General features: G+C 40.6%; 1 protein-coding gene across 1 annotated transcript in view; it reads left to right on the top strand.

Moving 5' to 3' along the window:
• LOC140212298 (aryl hydrocarbon receptor-like) overlaps positions 1-15,807 on the top strand; it is a 191,450-nt gene that overhangs the window by 148,683 nt on the left and 26,960 nt on the right. The window contains exon 7 of the mRNA XM_072283002.1: positions 11,643-11,732. Coding sequence (XP_072139103.1) covers positions 11,643-11,732 — 90 coding nt within the window. The remainder of the gene's footprint in view (positions 1-11,642; positions 11,733-15,807) is intronic.

The following is a 15,807-nucleotide window of genomic DNA, read 5'->3' as shown; positions in this document are numbered from 1 at the left end:
GCAACACCATTGATCTGGTGGTATAGACTTAGAAGGTGCTGGATGAACTCAACAGGTCGGGCAGCATCTGCGGAAAGAGAAACAGACCCTTTATCAGAACTAGATTTTTACTGACATTTTTTGCTTTTCTTTACATTTCCAGTATCTGCACTTATTTCGATCTTCATTTATTGATCCGGTTTGCTAAAAAGTGCGTGTGTATGGATAGGCTATCACCCACTGGGGAGAAGGAGAGAGGAAATTAGGGATATTGGTGGAAACAGCAATAAAAGCTTGAATACTGTCAGTTAATACCTGACTGCTGAGAGAACATTGATTTCCAGTTTTTCATGCTCCTTCGTGCTTCACTGTCAGTTAAGTTATTGAATGAGTCATTTCATGGATAATCATATAACTGATAGCACGTTCTCTGGGTGTTAGTTTTGCAAAGCCTGTCAGTAAGTCCTTATTTGCAGCTCCACTGTTTGAGTTATTCAATCAATGAGTAAGCTGGAACAACAGTCCAGTATCTTAAGTGAAACAGTTCCAAGCAAATCAGAAGTCAATTGACCCTGGGAATGTGATGCCCAACTTGCGTGACTTAAAAGCAGTTCACAGCAGGGAATGACTGGAGGCTTTGATAATTGGGCTGGAGTTACCATGGAAATCAATACTCCAGAGGCCACCAAGCCAGTGATATTTTTCCTCTACTTTTATTCAAAGGAAAGCCTAATATGAGAAATGTTCTTTGGAACAGCTCTTCTTTAATATGTCCTGACCTTCTAGCAGAATAGCTTTGAAGTCCTGACTAGCTGGCTCAACTCCTGCTAAAACAGAGAGAAAAAAATATTATGAGCAAGCCATTTCAGGAAATCCCATCTACATCCCTGTCAAATGGATTTTTTTTCTCTTTTTTTTTATCAGATGCTTCTAATATTTCTTGACACATCAGAAATCCTGCAAATACCAGCTCTTTTAATCTTAAAGGTATATTGATTAAGAAATTTCACAATGCCCACTATTATTTTCCTAGAGAATACCTCAATAAAGAAAATGCACATTTCTATCACACCTATGCCATTTCAGGAATCTCAAAATTGATCTTCAGCCAATGAGGCATTTTTGAAATATAATCACTGTTGCAATGTAATCATTGTATGTAGCAGGATCCCAGTTTACACAGTGAAAAAAAAAGCAACGTTAATTTCTTCAGTGGTATTAGACAAGAGATAATTTCAGGCCTGCATCATGAAGAAGGAGTACCCTAGAACATTTAACATGTTTAGTGAGCCTGAGAGGTAGGTGGGATCTCAGTTCAACATCTCATTTGACAGCTGACATCTCCAACAGTGCAGAATCTTCTCTGAATCGACATTGAAGTCTCAAAAATTTCCACAACTGCGACTTGAACATTATCTTTGTGATGAAACTGTCAGCTCTGACCCACAACTAACTCTTCAGAAAGAACGTGTGAAAGAGTGAGACAGAAAATATAAAGTCTGGTTGAAATTAAGGTGGAAGATGCTGGCAAAATGCCAAGTTAGAGAAGTGGGAAGCAGGTCGGTAAATAGGTTAAAGGTAAGTGGGATTGGAAGAAGTACTGCATTCAGGCATAATAGAGTAATAGAATCATACAACATAGCAATAGGCCATTCAGCCCAACATGTTCATGCTAACCATCAATCACCATTCCACAATAATCCCATGTATCAGTACTTGGGCCAAAGCTTTATATACCTTGGAAATTCACTTACTTCTTCAATGTTGTGAGTGTACCTGCCTTCACCACACATTTAGGCCATGTGTTCCAGCTTCCAAGCCACTTTCTAGATGAAAAAAATTCTTCCACAGATCTTATCTTAACCCTTTCCCTTTAACCTAAGTCTATCTCTTTTTGTTTTTGACACCACTGTCATAGGGATAAAATAAATCCTGCTATCTACCCTATCTATGCTATCAAAGCTTCATTCAGGAACTCCCTCAGCTTGCTGTGCTCTGAAAAAAACCTAAGTAAGTACAGTCAATTCTGATTAATTAGGACACATCGGGACCAGTACATTTTGGCCCAATTAAACAGCTTCCCCAATTAGCCGAAATTTCATGCAGATAGTTATAAAAATATGAGAAAGATGAACTACCGTTCAACCGAGTAACAAATTATAGAACACTATAAGTACTACCACAATACTATAAAACTGTATATTAATTTCTAATAGTTATCGACAGAAGAATTAATCCAGTGTACACCGAAAATGAACAAAATCAGTACTGACACTAAATATAGATAATGGACAGCCTTCATAAAATGCTTTTGATGATTGCATCCTCCAAATCTTTATTTTCATTGTAATATTCAAGATGATTGTCGATACTTTCAAATTCTTCACAGTTCTCTAACTTTCTTGAAGTAGTGAAAGCGCTTCATTTTTGCTCCCAGACATTTCTGGCATTTCCAAGCCTGAATGCTTAAAATTGCAGGTATAAATCAGTTCTGGATTATCTTACTGCTTATGTCTCGCCAAATATCAGTGACAGAAATCATTGTTTTTTGAACACAAACATGCACAAGTAATGCTATTTAAAAACTGTTTGTTTTAAGCATGGTGTAGTAACTAATGGCCACTCAAGTACATGCAACTGACATTATTAAAAATTGTCCAGCATCTGTCTCCTGCCCATTAAGTGGCATGGTGTCCTAAATAAGCGAGAGAATCCAGCTATTTTCCCAATTAGTTTTTGTTCTTTAAGGGTTGTCCCAAATAAGTGGCTGCCCCAATTAATTGATGATCCAATTAACCAGAATCCACTGTGTATCCAGACTCTAGCCATAAGTGAAGCACTCCATTCCAGGCAGCATCTTGATCAATCTCCTCTGCATCTTTTGCAGAGAGTGGTGCAGACAACCCAGCACATCTGTAGTTGTAAACTTCACATGATTCAGGATATTTACAAAGACAGGTGTGAAAAGAGACAGATCATGGGGACCGAGTCACCCCAACCACATTCTATCCCAGCTGCTACCATCTGGGAAATGGCACCACAGAATAAAAGCCAGGACCAACAGGCTCCGGGACAGCTTCTTCCACCAGGCCATCAGACTGATTAACTCACGCTGATTTGAGTGTACTTCTATGTTACATTGACTGTTCTATTTATTATAAATTATTATAAATTACTTTGATTGCACGTTGTATGTGAAGGATGTAAGATGTAAAGTCAATTCAATTCAATTCTCTTGGCCTTGTATACCAAGGTCTGTCTGTTCCTCATTACTTACTAGAGCCCTACCTCTCATTGTGTAAGCGTTTCCTCCACTACCACCCAAGAGGGTCCATGAATTCCGAAAATGCTGGAAATACTCAGCATGTAAACTGCATTTGCAGAGTGAGAAAGTTAATGCTTAATCAAAAATGTAGTTGATCAGAAATATTACCTCTGTTGCTTCGCGGGTGCCACCTGATATGCTGACTATTTTCAGCTTCTATTAAGTTTTCTAATAACTGCATATTATCTTGGTTTTCTCGGCCACTGACAATCTCATCTATAGTGCAAGCACTATCACCAGTCTCCCAGATTATTCCTGAGACTTATTCCACAAACAATGCTTTGAACAGCTTCAGGGTGAAATCCTAAGGGTATTAGAATGGATAATTTTATTTGGACATTTTCAATTAATAGTTATAAAAATATTCAAAATGAATGTTTGTTTCAAATGCAAAGTTAGGAGACAGGATGCTATCTAGTGGAATGCCCCTTTGATCCATTTGTGGCACTGGCCTCCGTATGGCTGAATTTTAACCATAGTTTGAAATGAGCTTGAATGCTACTTCATTTGAAGGCAAAAAAAGGGACAGGCTTGTCAATAACACCAACTTTCTGTGAACTAAGTATTAAAAAAACCATAACTTTTAAATCTTCTCAACTAAAATAGCCTTGAGGTAGGAAATAGGACAGCGAGGCCAAGACGAATTTAGGATTAGCATTTGTGGCCAGAACTCTAGCATTTGGCAAGGTAATCACTTTATCTGCATTGGCCTTTTTGGCATGGAAAAGAAAAGAACTTAGGAACAAATTCTCTGTTATTGGAGCATGCAGTGACCACAGCACAACAGGAGATAAGTGCACGGCTTTTATATGTAAAGAATAGCAGAGTCCACAGATAGACTTCATCAATAGGAAAATACCCCAGGGTCTATATGAATGGTTAGAAAGTATTGAATTATTGGGGCATCACCACTTTCCCACCACTTCCAGCCCCACCCCTCACACCGCCTGAACTCCTGATTTACCAAGGACATTAGTTTCCCACACGACCAGTCAAATCGGTTGGTGAAGTTGTTACTGTATAGGAATCCATCCATGTATTATATATATATGTGGAGAATTTGCCTTAATCTCCTACATACACACAGTATGTGTACATGGGTGAAACCTAATAAAATCTTTTTTATCACCAATAGGAACCAAGACTTTCAACAAAAATCTGCCCATTATTTCCAAGGCACCATGATGAGATTGAACAGTCTGAATCTGAATCTGAATCCTTTTAAGTTTCTCCATCTTGATAACTTACTTTGCACTCTATCCTGCACTTTGACCTCCAGTTTATCTTCCCTTGAAAAACAGGCCTTTTCTCCTCTCTGCTCTCCTTTTTACAAATAGAAAGTCCCTTCCCTTCCTAGATTATTATCAATGCATGCTCTTTGACCATTACTTTTCTCAGACAATTATGGCATACTTTGCCTTTACTGCTATCTGAAATCTGGAGTAACATCACACATGGGATCATTAGAACCTGGGAATCATTTCCACAGTGCAACTTTTACTTTTTTGAAATGTCCACTTCGGTCTAAACTTGTTTCAGTCCCTTGATCGTTGGAGATCAGGTAAACATCACATTCTTTACCAAGATCTGAGCAGTATCACCAAATGCAGCATCATCATTGAACCTGATAGAAATGGTTTAATTACAGTACCCCATGTGAGTATTTCACCTTCTACCTTTTTAGTGGATCCTTCCAATGGTGCATCCATCATCCTAACAATCTGATGAAATGGCTGCCTCATGTTGCTCAAATAGATCATAGACTCCAGAACTGCTTGTAGCGAATAAAACCCCTTTTTACTGGGCATCTCTGGAAATGTGGCTCGTTAGCCCCTCATTAACAGCCACTGGACTCCGCAGCAAGAAATCCACCTTTCTCGGGCTCCATACATCTAGGACGTATACGACTTTGGTCCTGCCAAACCCGGGAGGTTGGGATGTCTCGCCCACCCAAAACCCCGGGTTGTGTGAATGCCGTGTGATTTACTGCCCCCGTAATTGCCCATCAGCAAGAAATAACAGATCATACACTGCAAGCAATTATAAAGGAAGTATACTTATGAACGTTAACTTAACCAAAAGAAAGAAAAAGCAAAAAGGGCCATTATAATTCAACAGTCAAATGTACACATAAGTTGGAACTCATCTTGAAGTTGTCTCTAACTCGCGCGCTAGACCCTCAGTCTGCATGAAAGCACACACCACCTTCCAAATGTCACCCGAAATCCATCTCGAATAATCAGGCTCTCCCACAGGAGTATTGGTCCTTCCTCCTTGAAGCCATTCAGCTGCACATGCACCTTGTGCAACAGGGATGGCATCCTCAGCCATCTTCCCTCCTGTCTTCTCCCAGCTCCCACCTAAAAAGACCTTGACCCACACCAATGTCCCTCACAAAACCTCTCTGCCCAGTGTTCTCTAGAATCTTCTCCCAATTCCACCATCCTGATTGGCTGACACCACCAGGGCTGGACTTTAGGCTGGGCTGCAGCCCAGGGACCAGAGCTGCAGAGGGGCTATCACCATGGCGGACAAAAGAAAATGAGAGTAGAGCACAGAAAAGTAAAAAGAAACAAGAAAAAGAGGACCATGAGAAAGAAGCATTAAAAAAGACATTGAAATTGACGGAATTTTTTAACCCTGCTCTCGATGATGCAGCAGTACCATGGCTCTTGTCACAGTCTGAGACCGGTGGACAAATGGAGACTTGTTCAACAGCTAGCGCTAGCTCCATCGTTAGCACAGGACCACCGTCCTTGCCACAGTCAGCAGCAATTGTTGAAGAGGCAGAGAGCATGACTTTGGGATTCCCGACCACAAAGGCCCCCGGAGAAACCAAGTCGGGTCGTCATTAATGTTAATGTTACTGCTACTGAGGGTCCTTACAGCACTGATCCTGCTCGCTGGGGAAAGGAAACGTTAGATGATTCAGCCTGAGCATACTGGGCTAAGAAAGGGCCGGAGTCCTGCTAGAATAAGTATGTGGATATCAAAGCTTCAGAACGAGTATACAAACAGCAGAGACGTTTTTTTCTCCAAATTTCACTTCAAACGCAAGCTCATAAACGGTGAGTACATATCAAGGCAATGGCTCTTATATTCCCCTTCCACCGGCTGTGTGTTTTGTTTTGCATGCCACATCTTTAGTGATGGTAACTGTCAGTCCAGCTTCGAAACTGGCTTTAGCGACTGGAACCATGCCACTGAGCGCATAGGAGAGCATGAAAATAGCAAACTGTGAAAACGATACTGACCTACGCTACACTAGCGTCTGACAGTGGAAGAATAGATACAGAACTGTAAAAACAGTTCGAGTCAGAGTGTGTCTACTGGACCAATGTATTGAGAAGAGTGTTGGCGGTTGTGAAGTTTTTGGTCGAGAGGGGACTGGCTCCAGTGACATATTTGGCAGGCCTGATAACGGCAACTACATAGGCTCAGATCCACGATGGGACAGGACAGGCTGAGTCATCTTACTCTGATGTCACTTGAAAGTCATCTTGTTCGGAAACTGGATTTTAGTGATCTGATCAAGGACTTTGCTGCGAAGAAATCCAGAAGAACTAGGCTTTAATTTTGAAAAACAAGCATCTGACTTTGTAAATATCTAGACTTGTATGTCAGTGCTGTCCCTGTTTTTGTGGCAATAGGCTATTAGTTGACTGTTTACAAACCTAGTAAATAATAAGTGGTCTTTACTCTGCAAGCCACACAGTACAGCAATAGGTTAGTATGTGCTAGATCTCATTCTTCAAAAAGATTGTTGGAGTATTGTCAAGTTTCCTAGTTTGCCATAGTGCCATCTCTCTTGGCCTTTTTGTCTCTCTTTTCCATTTTACTTTCTCAGAACACACAGTTGAGAAAAATACCTAGATAAAAATGCTTTGGCATTGTTTGAGAAATAAGGCCTATGGTATGTGCAGCAATAGCTAAATAAAGATTTAAGATTGGGTACATCATACTTCATCTCCCTCATAACTTTACTAAGCCAACTAAGCCTAGGTTAATTTTTGAGTGCTTTAGATGTTGTCCTTCAAACTAAGAATCTGCATTACTTTCTGTCCTCCCTGTAAGTTTATAGCCTACGTATTGTACTAAACCAACGTCTTGGTCCACAGCTTTGATATTTAGACCAGTACGACCTTTGCTCTTGTTCAGCAGCATTTTACGGTGTCGGCAGGGGCCCTGGCCCCACTAAATCCAGCCCTGGACACCACATTCCTAAGTTGAACAACAAGACCCCTTATCTCTGCTCAAACCCAAACAGGTTGAAAGCAGAACAGACCGGTCTTACAGAACTGCTAAAATGAAATACCTACAGCATAGCAGTGGAAATCTTAACCACGGCATTACACAAAGGACTATGAATATGCAGAATGCTCAAAATAAAGATTGTAGCCCTCCACCATACTCCAGAATCAAACTGTTGATCAGAATTGTTTGTCACTTCAGAGTTCTTACCCTGATCTGCACTTTTTTGTGCTATGCTTTATAACTTTACCTTTCCATTTCATGGGGCCTCCACAGAAAGTTCTGTAAAGGCAACATCTGCCCAGGAACATCAGTGCCAAATCTGGTCTGTTTTACACTTTCAGCATGATTTCCATACCTATCGTTCTTCTGCATGCTCTTTTCAATGAGAGGAGTGGATTAAACATTTTTTGCGTGAATCCTCCCACTTGTCAGCTCACATAGCATAAGGGATAAATGTATAGAGGGAATACAGGTAATGTTGGAGGAAACTTATATTGCCTGTTTTTGTGCTGTACATTCCATGTAATTCTATTTAATTAAAACCAGTGTATCATTTTACAGACATGCACACAATGTTTAGCCAAGTCCCTTACTAAATTTCAAACTGTGCATTTTAATGAGATAGAATTTTGTTCTTTACCTTGTTAATAATAATCCCTGTTCATTTGTCTTTTAAAAATATGTCTTTGGGGAACAGGTTTGAATTTGCACTTAAATGTGTGCAAAACAAGCTCTATATTTAGATCACAATAAAGAGAAAATCTGCAGATGCTGGAAATCCAAGCAACGCATACAAGGTGCTGGAGCAACTCAGCAAATCAGCATCTATGGAAAAGAACAAACAGTCAAAGTTCCAGGCTGAGAAGGGTCTCGGCCCAAAACGCCGACTATTTACTCTTTCCCATAGATGCTGCCCAGCCTGCAGAGTTCCTCCAGCATTTTTTGTGTCTATATTTAGATGTCCTATTGTAAAAATATGGCTTACAGCTGTTTTACTTTATTATTGAATTACATCAAACATGTATTACTTGTGTGGGAGTGAGAGGTTGGATTAATAAATGTTGGGTTAATAAATGGCTCCTCCCGGTATTATGGATGTATCACATTGCTACTGAACTATTTGTACATTGACCTAATGCAACTGTTCTAACTGAATTTAAAAAAGTTGTCAGAGTTAAGGGGAAAAAATTTTAAAGTTCTGCAGTTCTAAAAAAATTCTAGGTGTGCTTTTGATGGAAATATCGTAGCTTCTATGAATGATATTTTATATGTGTGTGTTAAATCATGTTTGACATACATTATACATAGAATATAGACTTTATTGGAAAGGAATTATATTAGCATTATTGGATGTGATGAATGATCCATAGTAAACTAAATTTTAAGATTTCCATAATCTGAATGCTGGAAGTATGACAAAACCAACTCAGGATAGATGTTTTCAGGTCCCTGCTTTGGTATTGCCCTATACAGCAATACAGTACAAGGAAGAATGCTTTTATATACTGCCTTCCTTGACCTCCCAAGATGATTTATATCCAATAAAGGTTAGTTTTAAGTGTGGTGACGACTAGAATTGAGGCTAATGGAGCCACTAGTTTATATATAGTGCTGGGAGTGCAATCAAGATTTTGCTTGACAGTGTAGGGATCAGAGCTCAGGATCTCTGTAGCTGCACGTTCATGAGTGGGATCCAGCATTCATAATCAAGACTGGAGATATAGTTTGAGAATCTGTGAGAGTGGGGCAGGTGCTTGTGACCCAAGGATCGTGTTCGAGAGTTTGAAGTAGTGGTCAAAAATTTGGGGGAATGAATGAAAGTCAGGTGATGTTAAGAATTGGATTAGGATGTTGATCAGTTGTGGTCATTAGAAGTTGTTTGCAAGGTTGGGCCTGGATGCAAAAATAAGTCAAAGGACTTTACCAGTACAGAAACCTTTCCAGCATGACACCTATAAAACATGGTTGCTCCAGGAATGATCATCGATCGTCCATTAACATTTGCTCATGAATATGTATGTTACAATTTTCTGCACAAATTTTCTAGATGAATATTGCACATGAAATAACATGATCAAAGCAACGGTGATGCATGGCTGGAAGTATGAATTTCCAGTGTAGTATTAAACATACCAAATTATGTCACAGGCATTGTGACTTACAGATCACGCTCTGCTGAGAGAAACATTGGAATGGGATCCAATCTCTAAGTCTATAGAATTCCTGTTTGGTTACTAACATCAAATCAAAAATGGAAATGTTAATTAGTATCTAATTCCAGTGCATATTGGAGGAAAAGGAAAAAGAAAAATAGTTAATTATTTCTTCTATTGTTTTCATAGCTATCCACATATTACAGCATTCTGTCCAATTAGCAGGAACTTTAGCCACTGTCCAATACACTTCCACAACATTCTGAGCTTTACATTAGATGTCAGTTCAGAAAAGTGCTTTACAGTCAATGAATGATACTTTAAACACAGCCACTATTTCAAATAAGTCCTCATAGAGGGATCAGAAGTGGAGAGAGTGGAGTTTCCTGGGTGTCAAGATCTCTGAGGATCTAACCTGGTCCCAACATATCGATGTAGTTATAAAGAAGGCAAGACAGCGGCTATACTTCATTAGGGGTTTGAAGAGATTTGCTGTGTCAACAAATACGCTCAAAAACTCCTTTAGATGTACCGTGGAGAGCATTCTGACAGGCTACATCATTGTCTGGTATGGGGTGGGGGGGGGGGGGGCTACTGCACAGGACCAAAAGAATCTGCAGAGTGTTGTAAATTTAGTTGGCTCCATCTTGGGTACTAGTCTACAAATTACCAAGGACAACTTCAAGGAACAGTGTCTCAGAAAGGCAGTGTCCATTATTAAGGACCTCCAGCACCCAGGGCATGCCATTTTCTCACTGTTACCATCAGGTAGGAGGTACAGAAGCCTGAAGGCACACACTTAGCGATGGACATTGAACCTTTGGACACAACCTCAGTTTTTTAATATATATTATTTCTGTTTTTTGTGCGATTTTTAATCTATTCAATATACATATACTGTAATTGATTTACTTATTTATTTATTATTATTTTGTTTTGTTTTTTTCCTTCAATATTATGTATTGCATTGAACTGCTGCTGCTGCTGCTAATTAACAAATTTCATGTCACATGCCATAATAATAAACCTGATTCTGGTGAGGCCAAGCTCTCATAAATAGCAATGTGAGTTAAATATTTTTATTCAGTTACTGGAAGATGCTCCCCTTCTCTTCACCAAACCGCCTTGCAGTATTGCTTACTGCCACCCAGCGCTAAGGAGCAGCTCCTCTCAAAGTGCATTGTTTTCTCCAGGAGCGCACTGCAGGGTTTTCTAGTTGAGAAATGAGAAGGCTCCAGTGGGTGAAACTCCTTAGCTCACTGGCTGGTTACAATGGTAGACCATTTGTATAAATTATAAATAGTGTATTCTTGAATTTCAGTGTTTTTAAAAGGGAAATACTTTGGTATTATATTTTTCCTATTTTCACCATTTAGTCTTTTCTGGATCTCAGAACAATCCCATCAAATGCATTCCCCAACTTATGTTCCTGTGAGCCACCTCTCTCACATTCCAATCAACTCCACTCTGGTTCTCTGCCTAGCCACTGACACTCGGGTAGTTTACAATAACCAATTAACCTCCCAGCCAGCTCATCTTTGGATAAAAACCTAAGCATCCTGAAGGAACCCATGCAGCCACAGGAAGAACATGCAAACTCCACATAGGCGGCATGAGAAATCAGGATTGAAACTGGGGACCCAATGGCCAAGTTTGGATTTAGTGCCTCAACAAGTTATGTTTTGTGCTGCTTTCCATTGTCAATCAGTTGCCTTCTTCTCCTGCTGAGGTCTATGAGCTGATCTCATTGACTTCTATAATCTCCAGTTGTTAAACGATCCCTCATCAGCACATCTTGAGATTCTATTTCCAATTTTTTAAAGGTATTGGTGCATCCTTTTACCGGGTTTAGTGTTCCTGCAGCTGAAGACACAACCATTGCCAATAATTTCAACATTCTATTGAACTAGCTTCATCTTCCTTCTCCTCAGGCTCTGGATGGATTTGTGGTGGTGGTGAGTGCCGATGGAATGGTATTTTACGTGTCTCCCACAGTTATCGACTACCTGGGATTTCATCAGGTAAGGAGCCCAGATATTATTCTGCACCTTAAAAGGCACATTAAAGTAGTGTCACCCGAGGGACCCATGTTTTCTCTTTGCATATGTGCAGCCTGCAACAATATTCCATTGTCCAAAAGTCCACCAATGCACTTTAGTACAGGAATTCCACAATTTCATAAAGGCCTCACCTCTACTTTTGCCACCAACTTTGGAGAAGTCAGGTGGGTTGGGCAAAGTGGTTTTTGAAAGTGGTTGGTGGGGAGCTGGGTGGTATAAGAAGGTTCAGAGCTTCATTTGTGGGCCACAAAAATTAAGTTGAAACACTGGGGCAGGATATGGATCAGGCTGCAGTCTAGTGGTGGAGGATCAGCAAGATAACCTAGTGCGATGGAACAGAATGTGGTGAAGAATAGGAGAGAGATGTGGATTAATCTTAAAGGGGACAGAGCAGTGGGACGAGCTATGCAGTTGAACACTTGACTATGGATCAAATGAGGTGATTCTCTACGAGTCATAATAAATTTGCCTCACTTATCCTGTGACATTGAGTGGTGTGTTGCACACGCTTTGACAAGACTGTCTATGTTTGGGTAACTCTATGTACGCTTTACATAAAGGCAGCCCACAGAAAATCTGATTCTCAATGTAAACTGTATCTTTCAGACAAAATAGTGCACCAACATAAAGAATATCTCAACATGTAACTTTAATGCAGCTGATGCCATACTTCTTGCTTTGAGTTTCTAATCTTCCATTCCTTGAATACAAGGCTCATCAGTTGAGACAAGTAACCTCGGAAAGGAACACTGAGGAAGTTTTAAAGAGGATAATCCTTAGCTGTTCCTTCTGAATTGGTCCCATGTCTGTTATACAAAGTTCATTTGCGAATACATGAGGGTGAATTTCATGGGCTATTCAGACATTAAAAATCCTTCACAAGACATCTGAGGCCTGGATTATTGTTATATGCTGGGGATCATCTAGACCCGTCCATGGTTGCCTTGACCTGCTTGAATGGTTAATGTCAGGGTTAAATAATACTGGGAAATCATTCTAAGTTAGATGCAACTAATATTTCTTTTAACTGACAATGGGCATGCCAGTAAGATACCAATGTCTGAAAGAGCTGGATCATCTAATGAAAAAACTGTCAGAGCACTGGAGCAGGAATCCAATTGCAGACCCAGTACTGTTTGAGTAACAAATCCTGAGGTGCAAACAAAGTCAGCATCAAAATTCAGGCAGAGATCAAACCATCCAGAGAAATCCAAAAACCAGAATCAGGAAACAGGCAGAGTCAATATACAGACAGACAAACAGACAAGTACAGATACAAATGCTGGAAAGACTGATGAAAATTCATTGACACAATCTGGCAACAAACAGGTGAAAACACAGGACTGAAATAATCTGATCAATTAACAGAGAGGCAGATGATAGGTGGAGCACAATGAGACACAGGTGGCAGCAATACAGGTAATAATGAGAAACAGAAGAGAGACAGAGTACTCAGGGTGGTCATACCAGCCAAAAGAAATTGGAATCAGCAAAAGAACATTTAATAAGTTAGGATTGTTTACAGTGGAGATGCTGGCAGTGTTGGTTGCGTTGCAATGGGTATAGAAAGCCAGACAAGTCAAAGCATTGATATGTTCAGATTCATCCTCTGTTCTAGCAAGTTTAAGGTCTTTTCACACAAACAGTCGGCAAGATGTACTTTATGAAGTCCTTCAGTTAGTTACAAGGATTGCAAATCAGGGAGATCAGGTAAAATTTCTATGGGTTCCAGCACATGTAGGGGTGAAGGGGAATGAGAGGGTGGATGAGTTGGCAAAGAGGGCGTTAAAGAAAGAAAATGTGGAAATGCACATTAGTATCAGTAAAGCAGAGGTTAAGTGTGTAATCTGGGAAAAAGTCAACCGAATGTGGCAAGAAAGATGGGACAGGGAGGGAAAAGGGAGGCATTTATATCAAATACAAAAGAGTGTTGCAGTTACTAGGGTAGGTAATGGAAACAGAAGAGAGGAAATTGTGTGGACTAGGTTAAGGCTGGGGCATTGTGCATTAAACAAAACATTCAAAATGATAGGGAAACACCAGACAGGATTGTGTGAGGAATGTCAGGAAGAGGGGTCAGTAGAACATGTAGTTCTGAGTTGCAGGAAGTATGGGATACAGAGAGAGATGGTGAGAAATAAATTAAGGGAGTTGGGGGATGCAGGAATTCACATTAAAAGGGTTGCTGGGCATGGGTGAGAGAGCACAAGTCCGGGTATTTTTAGCATTTTTAAGGGGTACAGGGGTTTTTTATAGAATATGACGAATAAACTGGAACAGGATACTAGGATGGTCAAAGATGGGAGGGTGAAGTGTAGGTGTGTGTGTGTGTGTGTGTGTGTGTGTGTGTGTGTGTGTGTGTGATTGGGTGAAGGGATTTAGAATGTATGTCTAGTGCACATTCCGGAGCAGAGGGTGGTGGTAATGCACCATTAAGCTGGATGCCAACCGCCGTAAAACAAGATACAGACAGACAGACAGTAATACAGGGGCCTGAGTAGAGCAGGAGTGGGGACAGGAGCACATGGCAATACAAAACCACAGACTGACAGCTAGAGGGAAACACACAAAAAGACAAAGTTCAACTGGAGGTACTGACAAAAAACTTTGTTCAACTCACCATACATGACACCCCTTCAAATAATGGCCCAACTAGTACTATGTTCTAAGAGCAGATTTAGGAGATGTGATTTCAGGCAGCCCCACAAAGATTCTGTGCCTGGTAGGGGAATAAACATAGCCTCTACCCAGAATTGATGATGACCAGAATGTAGTTGAAGGTGTAGGGACCCTGGTACTGATGGATGTTTGGGGTGGGGTGGGGTGGGTTGGGGTGCTGTGGCAACCAGAGGGAGTCTCACTGTGAGGAACAGATGATGATGAGAGAGAATGTGTTTGGAGGAACCACATTACGAATGTTTGGAAATGTGGGACGGAACTGGATTTAGCTAATCATAGGGTAATTGACTTAAATGGCAGGTATGCCATTTGGAGGCTGGGTTGAGAAGACCACATTATTCCAGGCAATGTGGTTCAAGTCCCACAATACTCCAGAAAAAGCACTGCCAAAGGAATAATGGCATCCCATGAGCCCAGTAACTGGTCAAACTTCCAGAGGGACATCGGGCAATCTAGAAATGATAGTTATCATGTTTTGCTCCAGGGAATAAAAGTAATTTTCCATTACAATAGGCTCTAAGATGAACACTTAGAATCAGATATCTACAGAGCTTGGAACTAAGAAATAAAAAGTCATGTTTTCTTTAAAAGTTGCTCAAATTTGGGAACTACTTCATAAAGCAGACATTAACAAATTTAAGCAACACACATCAAAGTTGCTGGTGAACGCAGCAGGCCAGGCAGCATCTCTAGGAAGAGGTCGACGTGACAAAGGGTCTCTGCCTAAAACGTCGACTGTACCTCTTCCGAGAGATGCTGCCTGGCCTGCTGCGTTCACCAGCAACTTTGATGTGTGTTGCTTGAATTTCCAGCATCTGCAGAATTCCTGTTATTAACAAATTTAACCCTGTGACATTGAATAGTGTTTGTATCAGTACAAAACTGGTTAAGAGTGAGAAGTTTGCCTTCTACAAGGACATAGAGCTGCCATCACAATGAGCCAAATGACATGCTTTTGTGTGTTACATTCCTGATGTTTAAGATGGCAGAGATACGTAGGAGATATAGAAGAGTGGACTGAAAGAAATGGCTTTAAGCTTGGGGTTCTGCCGAATGTAACAACAGTAGTTTATTTTTCTTTTTCCTTTCATTTCCTAATTCAGCCAGCAGCTGAATTGACAACGTAACAGGCTGCTTGCTGGAAGCTAGCAGCAGGACACTGCAGATGGACCTGGAGGATCATCTGTGAAAGGTGGGAGGAGGGAATTATGACCTGTAGACTGGACGGATGATTGTGGTGGATGGATAGGAGGGTATAAATAATGATCATGGAGCAAGCTGCAGCTTTGTGGGAAGGTCTGAAACTGCTAAAGAGCCCACAATCAGTGGAAGGGAGGCTGAAGGATTCTTTAGAGGG

The sequence above is a fragment of the Mobula birostris genome, chromosome 19 (assembly GCF_030028105.1).
Source record: "Mobula birostris isolate sMobBir1 chromosome 19, sMobBir1.hap1, whole genome shotgun sequence".
In the NCBI taxonomy this organism is placed as follows: Eukaryota; Metazoa; Chordata; class Chondrichthyes; order Myliobatiformes; family Myliobatidae; genus Mobula; species Mobula birostris.
This window is presented reverse-complemented; position numbering and strand designations above follow the sequence as displayed.